The sequence below is a fragment of the Lissotriton vulgaris genome, chromosome 12 (genome assembly GCF_964263255.1).
Source record: "Lissotriton vulgaris chromosome 12, aLisVul1.2, whole genome shotgun sequence".
Lineage (NCBI taxonomy): Eukaryota > Metazoa > Chordata > Amphibia > Caudata > Salamandridae > Lissotriton > Lissotriton vulgaris.
The window spans coordinates 450,715,096-450,736,092 of NC_141700.1; the positions used below are offsets into that span (position 1 = coordinate 450,715,096).

At 42.5% G+C, this 20,997-nt stretch overlaps 1 protein-coding gene across 1 annotated transcript in view; it reads left to right on the forward strand.

The window, feature by feature from the left end:
• The first annotated feature begins 343 nt into the window (after positions 1 to 343).
• Positions 344 to 20,997, forward strand: part of LOC147676740 (serotransferrin-B-like) — a 95,149-nt gene continuing 74,495 nt past the window's right edge. Inside the window, exons 1-5 of the mRNA XM_086945564.1 lie at positions 344 to 359; positions 1,187 to 1,338; positions 1,891 to 1,987; positions 2,071 to 2,109; positions 3,476 to 3,634. Coding sequence (XP_086801690.1) covers positions 344 to 359; positions 1,187 to 1,338; positions 1,891 to 1,987; positions 2,071 to 2,109; positions 3,476 to 3,634 — 463 coding nt within the window. The remainder of the gene's footprint in view (positions 360 to 1,186; positions 1,339 to 1,890; positions 1,988 to 2,070; positions 2,110 to 3,475; positions 3,635 to 20,997) is intronic.

A 20,997-nucleotide genomic window follows, 5' to 3' on the forward strand; every position in this document is an offset into this window, starting at 1 on the left:
ATGTCTTTGCACTCCCAGGCAGACCTGCTTTCTCTAGCCCTAGCAATGCTACTGGGTTGGGGAAAGCTTCACTGAGAATGAGATGTCTGGCCAGCCTGAAACAGCCGGCCAAATACCTCATGCACAGTGAATGGACAAGGGAGTGCACTACAACTCCCCCACCACAGTGTCATCCCACTGGACCTGTTCTCAAGACTCGTCAGAGTCCTTGGGGAAGGTCCAGGGGGATTCAAATAAAACGATAATAAAACAAGTTAGAAACCCGTGTTATTAATGTTTTATATGTGGGAGGTGGTAGGGGGGAGGTTGTCCTCTGCTCTAATGGAGGGCCACCGCTGCACAAATGGGGTTTTCAACAGGTATTTTGATTTAATAATGAAAACATTTTTCTTTTATAGATTAGTTTAGAAAATTAAAGCATTTCAGGATGTATCAGAAAGGTGCTACGTTATAGAGCTTTTTTTTAAAAAATCAGATAATCTGTATTCAATCTTTCACAGATGAGCACTGTATTCAATCTTTCACAGATGAGCATAAGAGACAACCATAATATAAGACAAACACAATTAATATAAAAAAGAACTGTCAAAATATTGTAATATTTAAAATACATCAATAAAAAGGAATGCATATCAAGCACAAGACCATTATCAAAAATCCAATCTTATTATGTAATACATCAGTTTATATTTTAAAATTAAAACAGCAGATCATACAGTACTTATTCAACAAAGTAGCCAATGACTGATTGCATGTTCCAGTTTCTTAATCTGCATAATGTAACTATTTTGCAAACAAAAATGATACGCAATCATTTGAAGGCATTGATTCTTTATATTTATCGACTGGGCCTTGCATTTTAGGTATTTGCTGGCTGTTTGGGGGCTAGCTCTGTTCCACGCTAGCAATGCACCTGCCATGGTTTGCATGCTCTGCCATATCAACACTAGGAATGGTAATCTAGTCTACCATATTGAAATCGCGAAAAGCCTTCAACAGGTGACGGTCAATTTTCTGATAAATGTATGTTATCCAGACAAGGTTTTATCCATATTGTACGTAACTCTCTCTCAATTCATATATCATGATCCCAAAAGGTTCTCCAGTTGGTCGCATTGTTCCAACCTTTGGAAGCTCATCCCAGTACTTGCTCACTGGCTTTTCAAATGTATTGTTCTTTTTACAGAGACGAAAGCCTCCACCTCGGTGAACAGGGTGCGCTGGTGTACATCAAGCAGGGAGGAGAAAGCAAAGTGTGACACATGGAGTGCCCTGAGCGGGGCCACCATTGAATGCACAGAGGCAAACTCAGCGGAAGAGTGCATTCTTCAGATTCTGGTGAGGGATTTATCGAAGGCAACTGGTTTATATCTGTTCTGTTGCTATCCTTCACCAAGGCCTTGCCACCAACCATATATTTTGCCGCTATACAAGACCAAACTAACTCCAGGACCTCAAGAAATAGCCTTATACACCCTGGGTGTGTTATGGGTAGTGCTGGAAACTCCTGGAGCCTTCAGTCAGAATACAACACCATTCAACTTTATGTCTGACTGGGCTGTTAATTCACGACAGGGATGCATGTGCCACATCCTCTCAATGGGTAGATTACTTGGGGAGACACGTGAACATTGGAGGCGCTTTAACACTGAAGATCATTTTGAGTGTTCTGGATTAAGGCGATAAATGGATATAGGTACTGGAACTGGTTGCTGTGTCAGAAGAGGAGACTCTTAGCGACGTAGGCTCTGTTAAAGCACTGAAAACGAAATGTCATTGGTCTTTGTTCTTCAGTTCCATCCTACCTTTGTAGGAAGTCATAGTCGTAGGACAGTTTTGGGCATGAGCAGTCATGGCAATCAATGATCGTCAGTTATTATCCGATTTTAGAAACGAGAGGCAGATGCTGTGACCGTGGATGGAGGAGTTGTCTTTACTGCTGGGAAGTGTGGTCTGGTACCCGTCATGGGGGAGTATTACGACGCAGGTATGTTGCCAGCAAAGACCTCTGAATTACAGGCGAGTTGGAGTTTGAGCATTTGTCTAACTGTTGCTTTGTGTCCATTGCAGATAATAAAACTCCATGCAGAAACAAAGCAGCAAAGACAGGTGGGTACAGATGGTTTCTGTTCTGTCCAGTGTTTGAGGTCTGAGGTCATGAGACATTATGGGCCTCATTTAGGAAAAGTGACGCATTGCTGCGTGAAAACAGCGATGCATCACGTTTCATTGCGCCCTCCTTGCGACACCAATGGTGCGCCATATTTACAGTATGACGCATCATTGCACAAGGAATTACAGATACGTCAGCATTTCTGACGTATCTGTATGGCGCAAAAGTGACGCATTGCTGGAGTGTGTCACAAAAGTGACGCAACTCCAGCAATGCGTCCTTTCACATGGGGCAAGCCCCATGTGAAAGGGCCTACGTCAGTCTTACGCCTGCTGTGAGGCAGGCGTAAGATATTGGCGCATTTGCATCCTAGAAGTGGCGCAGTGAAATCTTATAGATTTCACTGCGTCACTTCTAAGGCCCTTTCTTGCGTCAATATGCCCCCCTTGCATACATTATACCTGGTGCAGGTATAATGTGGCGCAGGGGTTTGCAAAGTGACGCATCTACTTAGATGCGTCACTTTGTAAATATGGCGCAAAAAGGAGCATTTTTTACTCCACTGGTGTGTCACAAAAAGTGACGCACCGGCGGCGTAAAAGTGACGCACAGCCTCATAAATGAGGCCCTATATTTTTTACTATTGTAACGCTATGCAAGGGCCATTAGCCTCGGACAATCAACTACAAGAGTAAAGGAAGGAACCAAAGATGATCTCTTCGCCGATAATGAAGGCACACAGTTGCAACGACCGTTTGTAGATGCGTTAAGAAGATGTGATCCCAATACATTTTCGGCTCCCTCGTTGATTCTTGCCTCAGCACTTCCCAGTCCACATCCCTGGGAGCTCTTAATCTAGTGTGTGGATGATAGCACTGTGCCTCTCAGGTCATTTTACATATCTCATTTACGGTTATATTGTTCTCTGCTCTAGTTCTCGTCTGTATTTAGAGTTGCAATTTCAAAACAATTCAATTGTTCCGCTCCTCAAATTTTCTCATTTGCGAATACTCTAGTGTAGTTTCTTTGTGTTACTAAGGGGCTTGGTCTGGAAATTCATCATATAGCTCTTCTTCAGTCAGTTATTGCGATCTCAGCAATGTAGCAACTTATTAGTCTCTACTTGGTAATTACACTTTCGTAGTGATGCAGCATTCTTGTTTGCTCTGTGGATGTTGAAATGAACTATCGGGATTAAACAGTGTGGAGTGGGAATGTTGTCTCTGCTGTGGCTAGATAAGTCCATATACACTGAAGTCTACCCCTATGGCGCCTCTATCTGATAATGAGTTCAAGAGCCTACTCAAAAATCCTCTCTCAGATGCAGTTTCACACACATATTTCCTTTTGCCATTATTCAAGGAACATACTATGCTGTGGCCATAGTAAAGAAGAGCAGTAAGGACATCTCCTGGAACAACCTGCGTGGAAAGAAGGCCTGCCACACAGGCTTCGGTAGAACGGCGGGATGGAATGTTCCAATTGGTTTGATACAGAACCAGACCCAGAACTGCAAAGTTGGTGAGTGGTCGACCCTATCTTTGCATTTTGTTTCTCATTTTGTTGTCACCAGTTTCTTGTGTGCATTTATTGTAAACACAAGGTAACATTATTTAAAGTTTTTGTGGATATATGTGTTTAGACATGGTGCTCCTTAACGTTACATTAAAGTGTTCTTCCGCACACAGGTTCAGGGGGTCTGTAATTGAAAGTTGATGTGAATGGAATGTAGAGGAGGTCTGAACATAGCAAAGAAGAAAGTAAAAAAAGGTGCAGATGCAATACTTGCACTGGTGACAGAAACTTTAAAAATTCTAATAGCCAGATTTATTGCATGATGATCGGTCCACTGAACCACCAATGGAGCAGAGGGGGCACTTTCAACACACTTGTGACAAATGGTCCGCCATATTTTCAATTTGCCCCTTCATTCGTTGTTAGTCATTTTCTGAAGGCTTGTTTGGCTGTGGGCTCTCTGGCCTTCTCTCAGTTTCTCAATGAAACGGGAGAATGCACAGGTGCAAGATACCTTTGAATATCAGGCTTCATGTGTTTGGTGATAATGGTGGTGGCAATGGCAAAGCCACATTGTGATGGGCTCATGAAGTACTGGTGGCCAAGAGAAACGAATATTGGCAAATGCAATAGGTCTGGCTTGCATTTTCTGTTATAACTAAGCAAGTGGTATTGGATTTTTAGTGCTGGTTTTACTACTGATTTATTTATTTGCAGAGCTTTATAAAGCGTGAACATGACCCTTCCGGGTATCATGGTGCTGTACTTATAGCAGTCAGGTCACACATACTTGAGAAAATGCAAGGAAGGAAATGTAGGAAGCAATGCAAAACACAGAAACAGATACAGTATACCACAATGGCTTGGTATATCCGTGATCCAGATGAGTCCACCTGAAAATGATCGAGCTGAGTGACTACAGATAACTAGTGGAGGAATCCATTCAGTAGAAGCTTTCTTACTTCAGGTACAGGAAGGGTTTGTCCTAATTTCTGGGGGCAGTGTGTTCCATATTCTTGGGGCTAGGCCAGAGAAGAAACACGGTTGTAAGTTTTCTTTTTGTTGAACTTCTGGCTTCAGCAGCAGGGAGTTAGAGCCTCTTCAGGAGCGACTGCCATCAGATAGCTCAAGTTTTTGAGCCAGGTAGACATGTGTGGTCAAGGCAGAAAACTAATTGGACTACAACTACCCCACAACTCACTCAGCAATATTTGGGTGAGATATGTTTCAGGTAATTATCAATCCTACCAGAAATCACAGCCCCAAACATATGCTCCCCGAAGCAACACCCCTGCCTTATCTTGTGATCCCAGCACTTCCTCAACAGTCTCTGAGGCCAGGGGTCGCAGAATTACTGTCAGGGATCTTAAGGGGAAAACCAGAGGTCGCAGTTGCGATCACTGGTGACTACTAAATGACGTCCATGGGCTATGCCCATGATTGGTGGACAGGTTACTCGAGAACATAAAGTTTTTTAATGTGTTGTTCTGCGCTCAGCCTAATTAAGACTGGGACCATTTAAAGCCATACTATTAATGCCAAGACAGCCTGCTTCCATTTAAAGGATGATACTATACTCATAGGTATCACAGGGAGCAGAAAGCCTGACTAGGACTAGAACTGATGGCTTTCCTGAATCTTTCACCTCTGGCACCATGAAGCAGACCAGACTCGGATACCCAACGAAACAGAGCCCGGAATGACTTGGGTGAGGCTTTTACTTCTTGCCAAATGGAATCAGGGGATGACACAAGTAGCTTTATCTCGGTTGTATGTCGTTACAACGCATTCCGTCGCAACGCATGCCTTTTCCACGCATGCCTTTTCCACGCACGCGTTACAACGCGAATGCAATTACCACGAATATGCTTTACCATGAAAATACCTTTACCACGCATAGTTCTACAACGATTTTCGTTGTATAACTATGCATGATAATGGCATTTTCATGGTAAATGCTTTCTCCAATCCCTGCCCCAATACTTACATGTTCCCTCCGCCCCCAGCCCCAATCCTACCATACCCTTACCGCCTGCTGTGCTTTTTTTAGTTTATAACTATAAATATATTTTTAAATATGCCTAACATTATAATTTAGTATCATAAATAAAATTACTCGCAGTTTTCCTTATTTTTCTATCAACAGACTTCTCCTTCTTCATACTCTGTTTTAAGTGGTCCTTTTTCTATTTTTTTGTAAATTCAGTACGTAGACGCCCGTACGTTATTACGTAGTTAGTGAGGCTCATTGAAAGACGGACAAGAAGCACAGAAGACCTTTTTTTAGGTAAGACTTATTTCTTTTTATTAAACCCACTCGTTTCTTTTGAGGGGGAACCCCCCAAGCCCCCTTTTTTAATTCTTCCTTTTACTCACATTACTTTACTACGTATTGCGTAGTAAAAGAATGCGTGGTAAAGCCTATACATGGTAACTACGCATGGTTTGTAAAGCATGCGTGGTTAAGTATTGCGTGGAAACGGCTGCGTTCTAGTGGCTGTTTCCCCTTATTCTCACCATGACCTGGATAAAGTGTATAGTGCCACAGGGAACACGGAGGGATTCACTGCTTTAAATGTATGTATAAGGGATCTTTGGAACCTCATCAGTGCTTACACATTGACTTGTGCTACATGCATAACTGAGTGCCCAAGTACAACTGTACACCAAAACACTTATCGCTTCATTAGGAGTTAGATTAATTTCTGCCAAGTACCCTACTCGTGGTACCCACATGGGGTCTTTGCTAACTCCACATAATTATAAACGGGTCATTAAATATTCATGATTATTGGATTTTTGGGAGTACCATGCATGAATCAGTATGTATACTCCCTCTGCGTCCTGTATGTATTTGCCCAGTATTTCACTTGAAGATCTCCGCTGCTTTCAGCAGCCAAAACCTTGTGGTGATATAGTCCCAACCCCCAAGATGACCACAGGTGAAATAACCCGGATTCGGTAGCTAACTTTGTCCAGCCAAATCGGAAATACAGTTTAAGTCGTATTAAGCCCCTTAATGGGAGTGCACATAATCCTACCAGCCTTGATAGCTTTTAGGTTTGTGTCTAGGTTTTAGTAGCCATTCCTTTTTTCTGGTTTTCAACAGCATTGTAGCCCTTGTAGAAGCATATTTGACAATTAATCTTCTTCAGATCACATCCTAGAGTTTTTAAGCACAACTGTTTTTCTGGCTTTTAGAGGCACTAGCCAGTTTGGCCAGGATGAACATATGTGCCTGGGGGTATGGATATCCTTACGCCAGTTAGATTAAATAAAATATTTTGTTCATTTCACCCTCACACAACACAATACTGAACTCCCCTAGAAACAATGGCCACACTTTTCAACATAATGATCATGTACAAATAAAAACCAACAGTTATGTTGTCTAGGTGATATGTACTCGCTACGTTAAACAACTGGTAAACATAGTCATCAATGCATCCTCTTGCACACTCATCTACTGCATTCCTAATGAGGAAAACATCATTGCACTTCGTCCATGCTGCATATGAAGAAATTAAAAACGGTGAACTGGGTCTTTTTCTAGGTCGAATCCCAGGCAATCAATCGGGGTAATGCCTACAATAATTCACTGGCTTCTTATCAGACAACAAGTCTCTTCTCAAGCACTGACCACATTACACAAACTTTTCTATTACACTGGCCCTCCTCTCCTGTTGCCCACCTTCTGAAAATATGCTCCACCGCTAATCCGAAGGGGTTAAGGGTTTAAGGGTGGGTAGGTAGGTGTATAGGGTGGTAAGGGCATTTTAGGGTTTAGGGTTGGGTAGGATTATCGAGTGGTAAGGGTGTTTTAGGGTTTAGTGGTGGGTAAGGGTATTGGGTAGGAAATACATTTTTAGAGTTTAGGAGTGTGTAAGGTGGTAAGAGTGTTTTTAGGGTTTAGGGGTGGGTAGCAGTACACAGAGTTAAGGTTATTTGTAGGGTTTAATGGGTGAGTAGAGGTATATGGTAGTAAGGGATTTTTAGGGTTAAGTAGTTGGTAGGGATATTGGGTGGTAAGGACATTTTAAGGTTTAGGGTTGGGTAGGGGTATAGGGTGGTACAACTGTTTCTAGGGTTTAGGGTTGGGTAAATGTATAGGGTAGTAAGGACATTTTTCGGGTTATGGGGTGGGTAAAGGTATAATGTGGAAAGGGGTTTTTAGTGTTTAGGAGTGGGTAGGGATATATAGTTGTAAGAGTGTTTTTAAGGGGTTTAAAGTTGGGTAGGGTTTTATAGGGTGGTAAGGGTATTTATAGGGCCATTGGTGGGTAGGGTATTGGTTGGTAGGGCCATTTTTAGGGTTTGGTGGTCGGTAGGGGTATAGGGTGTAAGGATGTAAGGGTGTTTTTAAGGTTTAGAGGTGATTAGTACTAATGGGTGGTAGGGTTAAAAATCAGGGGAATATAAATCATTTGAAAGAAGGACTGAATGAAACTTTTTTTAAAAGTGCTCTTTTTTGCAGAGTTTGAGCATGGAAAGTTTTAAGGTGATCCATTAAGTGGGGCAAGAAAAAAGAGGGGTCTCAAAATGTCTTTTCCCCATTCATTCATCGGAACTTTAGATGCAGCTGCAGCCAAAAATACGGTACGGATTTACACCAAAGTTGGTAGAAAGCTTGATCTAGGACCAGACAGAGTGCTTTGTATGTAAATCCATTCAGTAGTTCTTGAGCCATTAATGGTCAAAAACTTTTTACATCTAGGGATGGACTGGCAACATGGATCCCAACAAATCTCAAGCTGAGATCTGATTGGCTGTCACCTCTTCAACCAGGAAGGGGTGGCAGTCATCTTAGAATTTTGAACTCAGTCATGAGTCTCAAAAAATAAAAATAAAAATGAAGACACAAGAGGTCAGGGTAGGAATATCCTAATTCCATAGACCTGGTGTTTACATTACTTATTTTAAAAAAAACCTAGAAATACACTGAAAAAAAAGGTTACAGTTATGTTAGAATTAGGTGAAATATTCATTAACAACATAATGTATTAAACCCTAAAGCCACAGAAATTCACCAGTAGTCAGACAGTCAAGAATACTTTATTCGGCAACTCAATGCCATAAAAGTGAACATATCATACAACAGTACATTTCATTGACGATTTAAAAAAAACATAATTAAGATAAAACATTCTTAATATCAGTCAGAGGGCCGAGTTCTGTTTACATAATCTAGCAAAAGCATTATTTAACCCCTTCGCTGCTCGGCACATTCCCCTGCTGTGCTGGGGGGGGAGGGGCGCGTGTGCAGCACTTCCATGCTCATGACGAGCTCAGCTCGTCATGAGCTACAGTGCTCCTGTGCTCATGACGAGCTGAGCTCGTTACGGCCGCACCCGTTTCTTTAGAACGTTCAGCACAGCAGGGGAATTAGCCCAGCGTGCGAGCGTTCTAAAGGCCATGACGAGCTCAGCTCGTCATGAGCACCGGAGCACCGGACTGAATTTAGCTGTTATCTATGAGCTTTATCATGATACACATAACTGATATGTACTCTGCATGTTTTCTTGTAATTGCCTTCTCATGATAGTAATGATTAATGGTTTATTATTTGTCGTTTTTTAACCTCTCGATTTTGATTAATCCCACTAAGTTTTTCAGGGATGTTTGTTAGTTTTGTTCATTTAATCCGTTTTTCACTGTTCTTGTACGGGACGGTGGCACAATTATCATTTTCTCATCTCATATGATTGAAACGTCGACAACGTCACCAAGAGTGTTTTTATGCATGAAGATCACCGTATTTTTCTTATTTCACCTTTATCTGCATGTCTTACCCCTATCTATCATGGCCGCTCACACTAACTAACTATGGACCTCAGCTCGTCTTCTATTTTTACTGAATGATTAGGGACTTAGTCCGTTTTCTGTATTCATTAAACTCACGGCGATTTAACCTGTGCTTTCAAACCCGATTCGGAAACAACTTCCGCGGTTGGCGGGTAGGAGCTTCTGTTTAGCACAACCGGTAAGCGGGTGTAAACTCTTTTTTTTCTTTTTCATCCTGGCATTAAATGCATGTGGGGGGGGTTTCTCGTTACCGCACTCGAACTGTTTTTCTATTACACGTGCACGGTTCGCTTTCAGTCATTCTTACTTACCCGGTAGAGGTATATTGGTACTACTTACTTCGAACTGTTTAGTTTTGGTTTTTTACACAGGCACAATATAATTTAATCAAACGTCACACTCGTTGCATTAGTTTCTATCACTTTGACCTAATGGGTGGTATTTAGAAGTCGTTTCATTATGCACCATTTTGAGACTATCACCATGATGTGAATCAGACATTGAGTCCCCGATATATCCTTACATGTGATTATTTGATTTGTAGAATCCAGTCCCTGATGAAGGCTAGTAAATAGCCAAAATGCATTGGACGCAAAAATAATTATTCATAAGGCTGGATTACTCATTTGGATGAAACAATTTTGGAAATGATAAAATAAAGACATTTGAAGAAATTTGAGTTTATTTGAAACTCTTTTGTGGAACTCTTACAACCCAATTTATGGGCATAACGCTGTGACCAGGGGACGTCACTCAATTAAGGGTCACGCAATCGATTTGATTTTAGGTTTACCCAGGTGTTTAGGGATAAAAAATAATTCAGGACAACCTAACCATTTTGTCGAATTCATTATATACTTTAGCTTTAGCTAGGAAGTCAGTAATTATTATTTGAATTATATTGATAATAGAACTTGCCCAAACTCTCAACCAGCGCAATAGGGGGGCTACCACTATCTGATGCGATATATATCTCACCCCTATTTCTTCAAGTAGTATGCATGCAGCAGTTGAGGACGGGACTCCCTAGAGCTTACGAAAAAACTTGTTTTCAGCATGCATAACGTCCTTTCCTTCCTTATATCCCCATATATTGCAGCCATAACTTGCCATGGGGATGCATTTTTCTTTATACATCTTCATCAGGGCCGAAATGGGTTTAGATCCTAATCTCTTGGCAAAATTTTATGTTGCCCCCGTCGCTCTAATGAGAGTATTCTTTTTTTGTATGATTTGTGGGCACCATGACCCGCATTCATTAAAAAGTACCCCCAAATAGGGGAATGTTGGAACCTTTGTTAATTCGACCCTTTACAGTAAAATGTAATCTTATTTTGGGACTTTCCAGGTATGATAGACATAGTATGTTATTTCTTAAAATTTGTTGAAAGGTCTAAAGAGTCCATAAAAACTATAAAACCATCTAAAAGGGATTGAAGGCCCACTGCGGTTCTAGCTAATAAAACCATGTCAACCACATATAAAAGTACGGGAATCATCTTGTAACCAAACCTAGGGATGTCTTTACAGCTGGCTGTTAGAAAATCCCCTAACCTATTTATATATAGTGTTAATAAGAGGGGGGCCAGGATACAACCATGTCGTACCCCTCTCTTCCCATCCCAGGGGGTTGTCAGATCACCATTTTTGTTATATTCGACAGCAGCTGTATTATTTTCATGGATAGTGTATAAAAAGGCCACAAGCTCTGGTTCGAGACACATATCACTTAAAATTAACCATACCTTTAATCTGTTAACACAGTTGAATGCTTTTGTTAAATCCATGAATGCCAAATATAATATACCCTTTTTAGCAATTATATACTTTCCTACCACTAGGTGTAAATTTAAACATTGGTCCAAAGTCCCTTTGCCTGGCCTGAAACCATATCGCACATTGGCAATAATATATATAGTGGCCCATCCATGCCGTTAGGTGGTTAAGTACGACTTTGTATCAAACAACAAAAGAAGAGAGGTCTGGTCAAGCACAAAGCTACCAGAAATATGGAGCAAAGAGATAAGAGGTCCGGTTCAGAGGAATCTTGCAGGTTGACAAGCGGGTTGTGAGCGCTGAGGGCGATGTGCCAAGCGCGCTCCAATCCTCCTCCCGAGACCCATGGTGCTAGTAGCGCCCTGTTTTAAAAGTGCTGATACACCCCTGAAATTGGGGCTTTTTTTTGGAAAGAGCAATTGCTCTTCTAATTTTTAAGCACTTTTTTCACTTTTCCTTTTTCACTTTCACGTCCCCAGGTCAGGGTGGACTATTAGAGTGTCCATACCGCCGGGGTATAGTCCTGAAGAATGCCATGGTGAATATATACCACAAGTAAGGCAGAAACATCTTGACTGATTAATTTTAAAAACTCGTGGTATTTAGCTGAATTTAACCAAAATCCTAATAACCTTGGCCCTTAAATTCAGACACATATACCACTTACACGTGTCTTAGGGATCACTCAATAAAAGTTTTTTTGATACCCTGTTAGTCACTTTTAATTTTATAATTTCCACAACACGTCCTCCCCACACGACCAGCTCCGCAGTCTTTCTGGCGTCGCAGCACACCGAAGAGACACTCGGTCTCTTCGGTGGGGCCCGATGATGAAGCATGACACTGACCAGGTCGGTGTGTGAGGGCTTTCCTACTCAAATAGAGTGACTGTGATCAAAATTACCCTCTTATCTCTTTGCTCCATATTTCTGGTAGCTTTGTGCTTGACCAGACCTCTCTTCTTTTGTTGTTTGATACTTAACCGGGGATCAAGAGAGTGTCTCTGATTCTCCCTACCTCTCTCCTTGTTGATATATAAGTACGACTTTGCCCATTATTTTGGTAGCAGAATCTAGGAGTGAGATCGGCCTATATCATGTAGGCTCGTCCCTCGCACCCTTTTTAAAAATGGGAACAATGACGGCCTTTCCCCAGGATACTGGCAATCCATGTAAACATGCAGCGTTAAAAACGTTTGCCAAAATATTAGCCCAGACATTCGGATCAGGCTTACATAAATCAGCCGGGACTATGTCGGGGCCCGGGGCCTTTCCACTAGATGTGGATATGATTGCGTTATGGACCTCTTCTGCGCTAAAGTGGAGTGGCGTACTAGTTTGCCCACCTTCTCTATACTCTTCAAATTCTCTTAACTTTGCATCACTAAATATATGGTCAAAAGGCAATACCCATTTGTCAGCTGGGATTAGTCAATCAGTGTTAGAGGTAGGAGTTTTGGAGAGGAAAGGACTATTGACTACCGACCAAAAATTGGAACTATCTTTTAGCACACTAGCTTTCCCCAAGGCATCCCATGCATGCTCCCTTAACTGCTTCTTCCTATTCTGAACAGCTAGTTTATAAGCCTTTCTTTCGTTCCTGATTTCTGCTTCATCTCTGGGCATGGATTTTAAGGCCTCCACAAGCTCCGTATGGGTCATTGAACATGCACCACTGAACCACCTTAGGGCCTTCGGGCGTCTGGCCCCACCCACAACCGTGAGGTCAGATTGTATTTGTTTTGTTAGCTTCCCGAAGGCTGTTATGATAGAACTACCCTGCATATCGGGGTCTAGACAAGACTAAATTTCAGGGGCACAAACGGTATATAGATTTTTCAAAAAGTTATCTGGAACAACAGTTTCCCGCTTTAGTACTAATATCTTTGTTTATTGGACAAGTGGTAGGTTCTACAATTTCGGGAACAGGGAGTGATATAGAGACAGTAAGGGGATTAAGGTCGCTAAAACCTGACCAGGAGACAATTAATCCCTCACTGAACAAAACTAGTGGAGCAGACAGTAGAATAAAATCGATGGTGCTTGACCTTCCATTCCTTACATAACTGGGTACTGACGCCAAACTGTCTGCTTGCTGAAGGCAACATAGGTTTTGATTTGAGAAGATGCCTTCAAGCAAGATACCTGAAGGCGTGTGCATTGTGAAACAATTTAAGTAACATTGATGAATATTAAAATCCCCTAAGATTATTATAGCATAGTAAAATTATTTGGCCTCCTCATAGTATTCCAGAAACTCCTTTAAATCTTGCAAATGTTCTGACTCGTGCCCTCTGGAAAAAGAATTATAAAAATGTACCACTAGCACAATGGCACGGTTCTTAAAAGACATTTCTACTGCCAAAACAACATGAAGTGATTTACTCAACCAAACGTGTCCTGCACAAGAGCTTGAGTGAAAACATTAGGAGCAAATCCCCTCTAACTCTACCCATGTTCGCTGGAATAGCATGTTTATAAAACAAAATTAAATCATCTAGATAAAAACAGTTGTTTGTTTCCCAAGTTTCCTGGAGGGCAATAATGTGGTACATACAGAAAAAATCTTTCCAATGTAAGTTTCCTCTTTTGGACCTTATTACCGCTATGTTCCATGAGAGGATCCTTTCATGGGCGGCCATGTAGGGAATTAGGATAGGAGGAGTTCCAGGGGATTTATTAGTTATTTCAACAGGGTCCAGGACTGGTGGTATATGGGTGTTTTGAGCCATGTTAACTGGAGATGTACCCTGATATGTTTTGTCTTCTAGCCCTAGTCAGTCATTTTCATCCAGATTCTGGAGACTAGCTAGGGGTTGAAAACGGTTACTCATTGTTAAGATGTTATCTGTATTGCTTTAGTTAACAAACCTACCTGGGTTTAATGGTAGATGCCATTGCCTTTGCTTAGGGCATATTCACTGGCTAGGGGGGGATAAAAATGTTGTAGCAAGACTATTCTGATTGAGGAATTTGAGCTACTCTTATATGCGCAACCCGTTAACAGCTTAGCTTTCTCGGGATTCTGAATGTTGACTACTATGCAATCTCCCACACCAGTCTTTTTTGCTTGGCGGCCTATCCATCCCACTCTTCTGGCCATAATGATGTCAGATGATATATTCATGCCATTTACAAACTTTTTAGTACACCAATGAGTAACTTTATGTAGTAGGTCCTGGGAAGCTTCTCTGGATTCTTGAGAGAGAGAAGGGGCCTTCAATAAGACTGTCAAGGTCTGCGGCTTCGGTAACGTGGGGCCAGCGGCAAAAACGGGCTTCCAACGTCAAAGACTACATTTCCTGGCATGCCGTGCATACGTCACGCAACAACGTGAGATGCGCGCGCAAACCGGGAAATAAAGGGCTGCTGTAAGCGACGGGGAAACACTGATAATTTGTTTCTGTGGAGGCGTTCTTGGTTCTTGTACAAGCAGCGGTAGGATTCCTGACTTGTTTTCCCAAGTCCTACTTGACCGTGAGTAACATGTTCTAATCAGGGTGCGAGGCGTTGGTTCCACCGATCCCAACAGCGCACCCTTCCTGCTGTGTCATCTTGGAGGTTTCTCTCGGCTGAGAGGAACACAGGTATCTCCAATACTCAGTGGATATACCAGAGGGTTTGTTTGGGCAATCTCCGGCCACAGGGATAGAGACCCTTGTGTATGTGGCAAAACCCTGCGATAACTGCTTTTGCCCAAACTTGTAAATACCAGGTACTTTATTTACAAAGAGGAGAAGAGTGGTGCGATCGGACTCATACGTGTGAGAGTAACACAGAGCCTCGCAGTCCAGCTAAACGGAGCCTGAGCATACAGAACTATTGTGTGTTCATGTTAACAGGGGGAAGTTAATCCTTTGTGTGCAGTATTAACAACGTGCTAACACGAAGGAACCTAAACGCCTGTATTCTCTTTGTGGATTCATTCTACATGCAGGGTTCATTATTATTTACTTATCTCTTTGATTCAGGAGACAGGAGGGGTATTGCAGTATTGGAACAGTGAAGTACCCATACTAAGAGATTTGATGCATAGTAAATGGTATGTGTATTACAACCTCACACATGATAGTTTGGAATTGCTTCTACCTATCAGAAGACCTTGAATGTGTATTGTTTTATCTTCACAGTTGGGTATAGTTCCTGATACCTCCTCAAGCTACTGTCTCCATTGGATTTGGTCCTTTATATTTTCCTTTACAGGTATAGCCTACTCTCATTTGGGGTTTTCTCGTAAGGGACTGAAAGAAGGTGACACTGATAGGTTAAGGGAGGTGGGGTGATCTAATTCCCTGTTATTTGTCATTTCAGATCACCCTCCCCACTGTCCCCTTCATTTCCCGCGACGTCTGACCTGTCTCGGTTGTCTGTATCATTTCATTCGGACTCTGAGGCAGTTCAGAGGGGGCGGGTATTGGACTCTCAGCACGGCCCCGAAGAAGACGGAAAGCAGAGCCTGATAAAGACTGCTACTAAAGGGGCAGATACAGGAGGCAGATCAAGGATAGATCGAGGATACAACCTTAGATAAAACATGATGGGGTTGGGTGCGTGTAGGCAAGAGGACACTCTAAGAATTTAGAGGCATGGTAAGGTCATTGCTTTGTAAACACATTGCATGGTAAATGATGCGTGGTAAAGGTATGCATGCTAAAGGAATGCATGCTAAAGGAATGCATTGTTCCATCGTACATCCGTGCTGCAGCATGCCTTTAACAGTATAATACACAAGATGATGGACACAATTTTGCACAATGGCAAAACATTCACCCCCAGTCACAGATCTGGGTTTAATCCATCGTTATTTTGCTCACCAAGCCACCCCAGTTCAGACATGGCCAAATGCAAATCAGTCTTGACTCTGTGCCTCATGGGAACAGTCTAGACCGAACTGCCAAGCCATGTATTTCCTGGACTGGAATCAAGCATCCTAGACCGGTTTCTGGCTATTAGCCGTCTTCAGCCAGGATAGCTTGACTCCAGTGGTTAGTGAGCGCGGGACCCACGTCTGGGCATGCCCTTCTCATATAGGGTGAACAGCAAAATACACAAGATGATGGACGGAATGTTGCACAATGGCAAAACATTAACCCTCAGTCACAGATCTGGGTTTAATCCATTGTTTTTTTGCTCCCCAAGCCACCCCAGTTCAGACATGGCCATATGCAAATCAGTCTTGACCCTGTGCCTCATGGGAACAGTCCAGACCAAACTGACAAGCCATGTCATTCCTGGACCTTATTCAAGCATCCTGGGACCGGTTTCTGGCTATCAGCCATCTTCAGCCAGGATATCTTGACTCCAGTGGCTTAGTGAGCACGGGACCCACGTCTGGGCATACCCTTCCCACATAGGGTGGCTTGCTGAGCAAAATAACGATGGATTAAACCCAGATCTGTGATTGGGGGTGAATGTTTTGCCATTGTGCATCATTCCGTCCATCATCTTGTGTGTTTTGCTGTTCACCCTAAGTGGGAACGGTATGCCCAGACGTGGGTCCCGTGCTCACTAAGCCACTGGAGTCAAGCTATCCTGACTGAAGACGGCTGATAGCCAGAAACTGGTACTAGGGTGCTTGATTCCGGTCCAGAGAAGACATGGCTTGGCAGTTCGGGCTGGACTGTTCCCATGAGGCACAGGGTTAGACTGATTTCCATATGGCCATGTCTGAACTGGGGTGGGAAATCATGCTCAACATATATGTGGCTAAATGTAGAAGCATAGCTCTTTACGGAGCAGGGATATGGGGGTACCAGGATGTTTCAACGCGCCAAACTGTAGAAAACAATTTTTTTCGATACCTTCTGTCCCTCCCAAAAAGCATATCAGTCTACAATTGTCATATGGAACTAGGAATGGAATATTTGACAGATCTGATTAAAATCCAGCCAATTTTGCTTTGGAGGAGAATTTGGGTGACGCCAGAATTGGGACTAAATCGAGAAGTAATTAACGACGTTATGGCCCTTGACAATGTAAAAAGTATCAAATGGCTTGAGTATGTGAGGAATGTTTTAATGGACATTGAAAGGCCAGAATGGTACTACAAACCTGAACTAATTGGGAAAATCCCAAAGAAAGCCCTAAAAAAACTATGTATGGAGCATTTCAACATTCTAAGGCTTGGGAGTGAAGCCAGCAAAAGATCTGTGCTCGAACACCAGTCGTTGCTGACTACTTACAAAATACAACCGTACTTAACCATCGTGACTCTGGGGTTTGAACTCTTTGTCCTGACCAGATTCAGGTTCAACATTTTTCACCACTTAGTTTCATACCCGGCTAAAAATGACTGGAATAGAACTCTGGCTCCCTGCCCATGTGACAATGTATCCACCCAGACCACATTCCATCTAGTACTGTTATGCAAATTGTATAAGAAAGAGCGTGCTAGATGGTTAAAACAATACCTGAGAGGTGGGGCTTGGCGGCAATGTAGGCCAGCTTATCTGAATTTGCAACAACTAGGAAACCCTCTGTGCATAAGGACTATGATGATGTTTTTAAAAAGAGTTTTGAAACGACGGAACTCATTATGAATTAATGATCATTTGATTAATCACTCCAATTGATTGAATACCTTTTTAATCTATTTATTATGTGTACTTGTAAAGATATATTTTTTGTATGAATTGCTTTTATGATTTTTAATAGGTGAAAATTGAATAAAGCTTTAAATTGAATTGCATATGGCCATGTCTGAACTGGGGTGGCTTGGTGAGCAAAATAACGATGGATTAAACACACATCTGTGACTGGGGGTGAATGTTTTGCCATTGTGCATCATTCAGCCCATCATCTTGTGTGTTTAACAGTATGCTGAGCACAGAGCTGGTCAGTGTGCCCTGTTACAGATAATTCATTGTCTCCAATGCAGCAGTGAACTCACACCTGCCCTAAGTGTAGCACATTTGTGAAAGACAGACTGGCTGTTTGAAGCAGTCAGTCCATCTTTCATTCAGGTGGCATAGCAGCTTTCCTTTGCAAAGCAGGAACTAGATCGGTCTACAGGAGATGCACCAAGTCACTATACTCACCTACAGAGATGGATATCTCAGGGGGACTTCATGTGACCCACTTTCCCTTGTTACAAGTGGCAACCACAGAGAGTGCACAGATTGTTCACCATCTCTTTGTGGGTCAAAGTCACTTTGTCTTTTGACAGCTTCTTTGCATCTGGACCTGCTTTTATAATAAGTTGCGGGTGTAGAGGTAAAGTGTTTCCTCATTTGCATGGAGCCATGCCCCATTTAATGGGTGTAGGACTTGGCCCTATTTGGCTAAAGTCGCTAAACTTTTTGCTTTCCCCCTAGACCTTTTTTCTGACAGGGTGTTGCCAACTTAGATGCTTTGGACACTTTGCCACTGCTTAACAGTGTCAAAGTGTAAGTGTTCCCTGTATAAAGTAATGGTAATTGTTTGTCCAGGATTGGTATGTTTGCCTTACTAGTAAAGTCCCTAGTACAGTGCACTATGTGTGCCAGGGCTGGTAATGCAAATGCTACTAGTGGGTCTGCAGCACTATTTGTGCCACCCACACAAGCAGCCTTAAAAAGGGAACTCAGGTCTTCCATTGCAGGGCCTGCGTGCGCAGTTTGTTAAACTGCCATGTTGTTCTGTCAAGTGCATTCACTTACCAGACTTTTCCCTTTCCTTTCTAGGCACATCAGAGCCCCCTATGGTAGAAAGGTAGAAACATTTATTATGCTTTATTAATTAAAACAGTTGCATATGTTAAAACATAATTAAAAATATCTTGTTTATATACAGTTAAAAAGCACTATTAAAAGGCCACATTTTAAACATCAGTTACAAAAAAGGGAGGAGGAGGTCGTTGGACACAATTATTAGACCTTTTCCAATGTACCCTTTAAAATTTTTCCAGATAATTGCAGTTCTATTGTAAAGCAGTCTGTGGCCAACATGGAAGGATTCTTCAGTGTCTTTTCCTTAAAACATATTGTTTGCCAACAACATTGCAACACTCCACCAGGATAAACCCCTACAGTTCGACTACGATGAAGAGGCACTGATGGCAGGCCCACGTTTTATATGCCACAAGTTACTGCTTTAAGGTGATAAGGAGAAGAAGAGTTTTTAAGGCATAGGCTCCGTTGGTAAATCTTCTGCTACTTATTATTTTAAGTAGGTTAATCCATCTAACAGAGCTTCTGTTGTAAAGTGTTCCAAGGGCAACAAGAGCGAGTTTTTCAGTCTCTTAGCTGTTATTGTGTAGGAGAGTAGGGTTTGCTATCGTATGGTCATCCCAATTTTTGCTTTTTGCTTCACTGGTTTTCAACTTAATGTGGCTGTGGGCCCGCTAATCAGACCCACAGCCTGCTGTTCTCTCTCTAAATTCACAGATATGTACTATAGGTACATAACCGATTTGGTACTGGACACCTTGTCAGCCCCTATACAGTGCACTATAGGTGCCAAGGGCATAGGTGCATCCAAGGCCTACCAGGGGCTGCAGCATATCTTTTGCCACCCTGGCTGGTTCCTAAATTGACAAAACTGGCTGATCACTCAGCTGGGGCAAGGTGGTGTAATCACCCCTTGTTTAGATATAGTATACCTATATCTAAACCTATATCTGGACACATATAAACCTATAAGTCACTCCTATGGCAGGCCTTATCAATCCTGGAGGCAGAGTTCTTGGTTTTACGTGAGATGGTGCTCTAGCTAATTCTGCTCGAGGGCCTTATCATACTAGCCGGCGCAGTTGTCTACAACTCCCCACGGCAACGAGCTAACATTGGTGCTAAATTACTGAATCAACTGTTACCATTTTGTTTAAAACACAAAAATTACATAGTCATCGCTGACTTCAACGTCCACTATGAAAAAATAAATGCCCCCGGATCTTCCCAGCTGAAATATGACATGGAAATTTTACAACTCAAACAATGGGTTGAGGGCCCCACGCACTCAGCAGGGCATACCCTAGATCTCCTTTTCACCAACATTGAGTCAACTACTATAAAGGAAATCCTCCCCCTGTCCTGGTCGGACCACTCCATGTTATCCTTTTCATTCAAGCTCCCTGGCAAACCCTTGAAGCACAGCCTCACCCCGTTTATCACCAACAGAGCCTGGAGACTAATTAATTACTCCAATTTTCAAGACCACTTTCTCGAGATAGACGTCACCCTGCGGGACGACTCTCCCATTTGCAGTAATGTCTCCCTCCTAGACACTGGAATTCGCCAAACGCTGGATAAAATAGCCCCTATGCGGGAATCAAGGAAAAAAATAACTGCTAGGGAAAAATGGTACACCCCCCTCCTCAAGGGCCTTAAAAAGGAATGCCAAAAGGACGAACACCGATGGAGACAAACAAAAGACTCAGAAACCAGAGCAATCTATGTCACCAAACGAAAACAGTACATCTCAGCCATCCGAGACGCAAAAAAAGCATACTTCACCCAGCGAATTTATGAAAGTAACAATTCCGCCAAAGAATTGTTCAAAATAGTAAAGGAACTCAGTAACCCGTGCAGCACCTCACAAACCCTTACCCCCTCAACCGAGGCCTGTGAGCGCATCAGCACCTTCTTTGCTGAAAAAATTGACAAAATTTACTCTACTTTCGCCCCCTCTAACATCCCTACCTTACCAGATAACCCCGACAAGCATCCGCCAACACCGGACAACTGCAATGCCCAACCAGATGCTGGCAACTCTCCGTGTCTAACCAGTTTTCAACCATTTTCCGATGATGAGGTACTATCGGCATTGAAGACAATCAAATCCGGTTCTCCCGCGGATCCGTGTCCCCATTTTGTG